The sequence below is a fragment of the Trachymyrmex septentrionalis genome, unplaced genomic scaffold (assembly GCF_001594115.1).
Source record: "Trachymyrmex septentrionalis isolate Tsep2-gDNA-1 unplaced genomic scaffold, Tsep1.0 scaffold62, whole genome shotgun sequence".
In the NCBI taxonomy this organism is placed as follows: domain Eukaryota; kingdom Metazoa; phylum Arthropoda; class Insecta; order Hymenoptera; family Formicidae; genus Trachymyrmex; species Trachymyrmex septentrionalis.
Window position 1 is genome coordinate 2,888,268 of NW_017305800.1, and position 6,633 is coordinate 2,894,900.

General features: G+C 33.6%; 3 protein-coding genes across 3 annotated transcripts in view; 2 read left to right on the forward strand and 1 right to left on the reverse strand.

The window, feature by feature from the left end:
* LOC108752744 (E3 ubiquitin-protein ligase RNF8-like) overlaps positions 1-1,051 on the forward strand; it is a 3,716-nt gene extending 2,665 nt beyond the window's left edge. The window contains exon 5 of the mRNA XM_018493792.1: positions 1,016-1,051. The gene's annotated coding sequence lies outside the window, so the exon portion shown is untranslated. The remainder of the gene's footprint in view (positions 1-1,015) is intronic.
* On the forward strand, positions 853-1,989 carry LOC108752727. Its single transcript, XM_018493761.1, has 3 exons — positions 853-923; positions 1,016-1,580; positions 1,648-1,989. The coding sequence occupies exons 1-3, from the start codon at positions 853-855 to the stop codon at positions 1,987-1,989; spliced, it is 978 nt and encodes a 325-aa protein (XP_018349263.1).
* A 134-nt stretch (positions 1,990-2,123) lies between these two features.
* On the reverse strand, positions 2,124-5,601 carry LOC108752754 (1-acylglycerol-3-phosphate O-acyltransferase ABHD5). The gene is made up of 7 exons (XM_018493816.1): positions 5,314-5,601; positions 4,656-4,735; positions 4,360-4,566; positions 3,484-3,813; positions 3,282-3,399; positions 3,021-3,207; positions 2,124-2,941 (listed from the first exon to the last, which is right to left on the reverse strand). Exons 1-7 carry the CDS (start codon positions 5,343-5,345, stop codon positions 2,711-2,713), a joined length of 1,185 nt encoding a protein of 394 aa, XP_018349318.1. The 5' UTR covers positions 5,346-5,601; the 3' UTR covers positions 2,124-2,710.
* Positions 5,602-6,633: the final 1,032 nt, after the last annotated feature.

The window sequence follows — 6,633 nt, forward strand, 5'->3', positions numbered from 1 at the left end:
CACCGTTTTATTAATTTGCATTATCTTTATACATATATATAATAAAATACGTCATTGTATGTATTGTATGATTAATGAAGTATTTTTATAAAACACTTCGGCCTTTTGTTCTATATTTTTATACTCTATGTAGATGTGCATAAAGATATCTTTTAATGATAATTGGAGTATTTAAAAAATCTTGTCAGAATAAAATTGCTTAGTTGCGTATGTCACGTAATATATAGGAAAATTAATAAAAGGTGTAATTGAAATGTGACACAGTATAATATTCTAGAAATTTTTAGAATTTGAAGAATTTTATAATTTTAATATGCTACTTTTTAATTTATAATATTCTTGTTCCATTTTTGAAAATTTTAATGTTTACGGTTTGCATAACCTTTACTGCGCAGAATCGTTGATAAAATATTTTATTACAATGTCGATATGTTATGAAACAAAAAATTATAACATTCTTTCTGTAAGTTTGTTCAGTTGCACTTTTAGCTTTTGTTTTTTTTTTAAAGCCGACTATGGCTGCATCTCATTTAACGCTCACAATAGTCACTCGTGAAATTATTTCATCTTTGTTATTCATCAAATATTAAACAAGGACAAACAATACTACGAAACGCAGCTTACGCAACCCATACAGTCATTTCATTTTAAACGCCAAAGTGCAAGAAAGTGTAGCCAGAAGGAGCAAATCTGTTGAATCAGCTGTTACTGTTGGTTACTATTACGTGCAAGTGTTATTATTGAAACTAAATTGTGCTAAGCCGGCTAAATATTGTAGTGACCGTTAAAATGCAAAGTTCACGTTCTTTTTTTATTTGCTTCCAAATATCTAGATGTATTAGTTCATCTAGCATGTGTTCAATTTCTAATAGAGAAAGTAGATTTATGAAAAAATTAGTGCATGGAAGTCGTAAATCGAAAAAGTAAGACAGACTACGCTTCATATAAATTAAAAAAGTGAAACGTTTCTCTTAAAACTCTGTTAAATGCAACTTCCTTTATTTTTATGTTACAGAAAGTGGTATGATCCAAGCACAGAATTACGCAGTGTCACAAACATCAATTTAACCAATACCTCACCTTCTATGCATACCAAACGCAGAATGATAATTCGTGATAAACTTTTCATGCAACATATAACAGACATGATGTCGATGGGACAAGTATCTGACATTATAAAAGAAAGTATAGAAATTACTCATGTCAAAATAACGCAAGATTTTAAATGTGTCAATGTGTTTTATATATCTAGTAGTGATACCCCAATTGATCATGAATCATTGCAGAAGTGTGCCGGAATTATTCGGCACGAGCTATCACAGCTCCGTGTCATAGGTATGGTGCCGCCTATCTATTTTGTTGAAAATAAGCTCTATTTTAGAGAGAAGGAGGTCGAAAAGAGATTGGCGATGATAACTTTCGAGGAAGATAGTGAAACGTCCGATGTTAGTAGTGTTGATCAGATTTTGCACAAAAAACCAATTGTAAATGATAATTCCAAGATGGATGAATTTTATATCCAATTGCCAATAATGAGACACGATGTATTAGGATTAGATCATCACAAAATCATGTCTCAGGTAATCTATCTTATATTTTTATTGATAAAAGATATATGAAATATTATATTTTAATTAATTATTACAGATTACTAGTGTAGTGTCCAAGGCGAAGAAAGCTGCGCAAATACGAATGTTGGATATGGATACCAGTACAGAGAAAAGTGATCCAGTTTCAAAAGAAGTCAAGTTCCTAACCCGGGAAGAGCAACGAAAGGTCTTCTCTGATTTTCTAATTAAAAGAAAAAGGGAAGCACGACGCATGAAACAGTCGGATGGCCGGAAACTGTTAAATAATTTAGAAGAAGAGATGAATAATGAAGAATCTGATTACGAGAATGATGTTGATGCCGACGAGTACATTGATTACGTCGACGACGAATACATCAACGAGTACAACGATAATTTCCAGGATGATACGCGAAAATGATTTCAAAACGATGTTTCAGAATAGTTTTTATTCAATATAAATATAATACTAACGTTTGACTTTTTGTACATGTGTGTACAATAAATAATTTATTATTAATAAATCGTATTGTACAATATACATAAAATCTTGCTACATCTGTGAAATAATACAATTAATAACAATAACAAGAATGCTCACTCTTCACTAGACACTACTATGGCCTGTGTTAGTAAAGCTAAGACTGTACATAATGTACAAATTTCCATTATGTGATTACATCCCATACTTTTGATCCCTTTTAACTGGTGTAAATTTCTTATAGTACGCTATATAATAACTTAACCAATTGCACATCTAATCAACAAATAAAAATAATATAAATCTTACTTACGGCAAAATCATACTATTCCTCTAATATTTTCTGCGCATATGCAGTAATACATCGTCATAATTTCCAAATTGAAAATAAAGTATTATATTAATGATTTCGTGATATCTTTTACTATTTACAGTCAATCAAATAACATGTGACCAATGTCTGTCAATTTACACGCTCTTTTACGTTATTACATTCATAAATTATGTAAAGTTCATGTGTCACGACACAATATACATTCGTATGTCCAATATATCTCGCGGCATTCTTACATCACAATATGTGCTTACTATATATTTCTTTGTACCAGCTGACAGAACTGGAATGTCCTTTTTAATGAGAATATTTCACACTAGACTTTGATTAAATCTTTATCTTTGATTCTGTATTCAGGTTTTTTTCCCCTGATCTTTGTTCATCAAGTACTTCTTTGGGTAAATTTATGTCTATCTCTTGATCACTAGGTTTATAGGGACGTACATTTGACGATGTTAATTGAGGTATCGAGTCAGTTAAAGCACATGCTTCCAATACATATTTGTTGAAGGTTTCACTTTTGTCTGCATAGACATGATGACCAGCTCCAGTAATTACCTATAATAATAATTTATTTTGTACAAACAGTAAGTTGATTCATTTTATAGAGCATTTGCTGATTTAATTATTTTTTTACCTGAACATTAACATATGAGGAAGATCGGTACTGTTTAACTGTTTCACCAGCTGAATTGTCAACCCATGATCTACTACCATAAAGTAATGTTATAGGTATATTATCGTTTAATTTATCCATTCGTTTAACAATTGGATTTTTTGCCCATCCGAAACCATGCATCATTGCATGAAACGCGCTCTCGCCTCTGTGAATCAAATATAATTACGTAGCACATTTAATACTTTTTAATTGCATTAAGATGTTTAATTTGCAACTTACGAAGGTGTCTGCGCATTGCATTGATGTATATATTGCGAAATTACAGCAGTGTCATCCTTCAGTACGGGAGTAAACTTCTTTACAATATCAGGTCTTGTCTTTTCAATAAGCCACTGTCCTGTAATAAATATTTTTGCTCAACGATGTGAAAAGAAAATAATTGCACATTACTGCGTATTAGTGCGTTTATGATAATACTGACCAAATGGTCCAGCAACTCTAACTGCCCACAGAGGATTCAAAGGCTGTACTGCAAACGCTATGGCTTTAACCCAGAATGGTATGTTTGTCTTGGCAACAGTATCGGATGGCTTCTCAGGAAAGCCCCATGGATCAGCCAATATAAGATGTTTAACTCTTTCAGGATATTGCATAGCGTAAGATGCTGCAAGAAAGCCACCCATGGAGTGGCCCAACAATACAAAATTCTCTAGCTGCATTTCTCTTCTCCATTCTTCCACAGTACGTACTAACTGCTCCTCAGCTTTTTGCGCTTCATTACTAAAAACAGGTCTGCTACTTCTGCCAAATCCTAGAAGTCAAATATAGTTGTGTTACAGACGTACAAACCTGAGACACAATTGAAAAGTACAATAGAAAATAAGAAATAGCAAGTATATACGGTTTCTGATAAGTTGAAATTTGTTATTCCCTGTTCCTATTAACTGCTTTTCAGTTATGTCTGAAGCTACGCTACAGTCTCATAGAAATCATTTATATATATATTTTGAAAATGCTCTTAAATATTTTGCATATTGTTATAAAAGAAAAAAAAGAATAATAAGAGATTCATATATTGAATAACAGATTTATGCGCAACTACAAAGTTCAGATCTGATTAGTCATGTAGATGAGTCATTATACTTGTCAAGAATAATGGATGATAAAATAATGACAAAAGCAGAGAGAACTTAGTCGTTAAATAAAATAATAGCAAAAAGGGAAAGAATATAATGTAATGATTAAGATCTTCGTGTTTTTGCCATTATTTTATTGCATTATATTATTAATAATATATGAATCAAATAAAATCGCAGATAATTAAGCGAAAGAGAACTCGATTCTTTTTATGTCTTACCTAATATATCTATGGCGTACACTGGTCTTTGGGATGCAAGTGCGTCCAAATTCAAGCACCATAATGCTACTCCAGCTCCTAAACCGTGTAGTAACACTATTGGGACTTTTGGCGATTCTTCGTTCAACGAAATAGTCCATATTTTATCCGCTGGTCCTACAACTGGTCCAATATCAACGAACCATCCTCGATATGCCGTTTTCAAGCCTAGTATTTCGATTGAATGCATAAATGTAAATTTCGGTCTTGATCTAAGTTTAATTAGTAATATTTGTCTTTTATTATTTATATCTCACATGACAGAATCTTCTTCTCCGCAGCACGTAACATAGTCGAAGACGATCCAGACCAGCTAAACCATCCCCAAATCCAGCTACTGCAGCATTTTATAAAATAAAATTACCTTTCTTGTTAAAATTATCCAACTATATATGTATCGACAAAATTGAGATACAATTATCCAATTATGTATCGACAAAATTGCGATTAAAAGATTATCCAATTACGTATCGACAAAACTAAGATGAATCCGGCGTTATTTGCAATTTATATCAAGTCATGCTTCTGCACATCATCGAGACAAGTATGCACATCGCGGATGGGGTATTAATAGTCATATCGTTATATCACAGACCAATTATTACGCTCTTGCTCGCGCATTCGCCATGTGCACCGGAAAAGATCTAGCCAAGAGACGGCCTTGAGATACCTGACAAAGCTAAACTTTTAAAACCGTCGCAATCGTTGACACGATTCGATTATCTACACGCTTTGTTGATATAGCCCGTTCTTTCTCCGCGCGATGATTTGTTGTCATTCGCGTCTTGCGCCAAATGACGTAATATCGCGATACAATCGCAGTTCACGATCGCGACGTAATCGACGAATTGTGACGGAGTCACAATTCCGATACCGCGCAAATTGGCGCAAATGGTCGAATCCTCCTTCGCTCACCTTTTTGCTTGGACGACTTCATGATCTGCCATGGATGCGGGATGACGACAACGGCTCCTCCTTGCCGCTCTGCCGTCGCGATCGGAGCCTCCTTTGTTGTCGGTAAATGCGGAAAAACACGCGTGTGCTGTAACGCGCGCGATACTATTATCTAGCAGAAGTGTCCCGATCTGAATGGACGGATCGAGCCATCGAGCGAATGCGCGGCCTCGTGGACCAAGCGCGGCGCGGTGGGTGACGGCAGCCGCGAAGTGGGGGAGGAATCAGCTGATATCAAAACGCGCGCGCGTGCAAGCCGATTTCTGGAGCGTGCCCATCCGCGGATCTCCTCTCTCTTGTTCTCGAGATCCTATCGAGGTCACCTGACTGCCGATAGTCGGAAAACAGGTTGAACTGAGTTAATTATTTCGCCTGATATTTAACGCGAGAAAACGCACTCTTTCTTTAAAACGGATCGGGCGTTGGATACTTCCAAAAATCGTCTTCGATTTTAATGCGCTCTTTTTATATAGCAGTAGGTCTTTGTTGGAACTTATAGGAGATAGAAAATGGAAATGGAAAGTTACCGATCAGTGGCTTAGATAATGAGAATTTGTCATATTAGCGATATGCTTACGGTTTTCCAGCGGAGAATATTACGGCAAATTGGCGTTATCTGTGTTCTGCATTAAGCTCGTGTTTCACTAGTTATAATTTAACAACAGAGAACCCAAAAAAAAAAGTAGAATTTATCATCCATAACTATTTAAATGATATATTCCACATATTTAGATTTAAATATATAGATTTTATTCGGTTTTCAGTCAGAGTTTACCATCATATTCTCCCGATAAAAAATTTGTCATGCATATATAAATATATATAAATATAATATTCATAAGCATATATGTATAATTACATATGAAATATGTCCAAACGTGTACATACATTCTTCTTTTATTTGTAAAATTACTTGTTACTAACTTTTTAAAAATAATAATAATGAGAAAATATCATAAATAATTAAAAGACAAATTTTCGCATTGTTTGTTTTAGAAAAAATCAAGTTTGGAGAAATGTAAAAGAATTATACATATATGTATATTTATGAATATTTATGCGTGTTTAGGTATGTTTATACATATTTATATATACATATTCATATATAAAAAATGTTTACCAGGGCTGTTAACAAATTCCATTTTTTTGCAATAAATTTTTTATGGCATGGGCCATTTTGAAATTTTTGATCCCCGGAACTATTAGACTTGTTTGCTTTATTTTATTATTTTTTTTATTAATTATTAATAGATAAATCACACATGTTTAATTTACTAATTT

What these genes read in the sequence shown, in the direction of transcription:
- LOC108752727 (XM_018493761.1), top strand. Translation starts at nt 853, where the DNA reads ATGTGTTCAATTTCTAATAGAGAAAGTAGATTTATGAAAAAATTAGTG. An exon ending in GGAAGTCGTAAATCGAAAAA is followed by an intron (nt 924 to 1,015) that starts GTAAGACAGACT and finishes TTTATGTTACAG; the next exon opens with AAAGTGGTATGATCCAAGCA. An exon ending in ATCACAAAATCATGTCTCAG is followed by an intron (nt 1,581 to 1,647) that starts GTAATCTATCTT and finishes TAATTATTACAG; the next exon opens with ATTACTAGTGTAGTGTCCAA.
- LOC108752754 (XM_018493816.1), bottom strand. Translation starts at nt 5,345, where the DNA reads ATGGCAGATCATGAAGTCGTCCAAGCAAAAAG. An exon ending in GAAGTCGTCCAAGCAAAAAG is followed by an intron (nt 4,736 to 5,313) that starts GTGAGCGAAGGA and finishes AAAATGCTGCAG; the next exon opens with TAGCTGGATTTGGGGATGGT. An exon ending in GTACGCCATAGATATATTAG is followed by an intron (nt 3,814 to 4,359) that starts GTAAGACATAAA and finishes TTTGACTTCTAG; the next exon opens with GATTTGGCAGAAGTAGCAGA.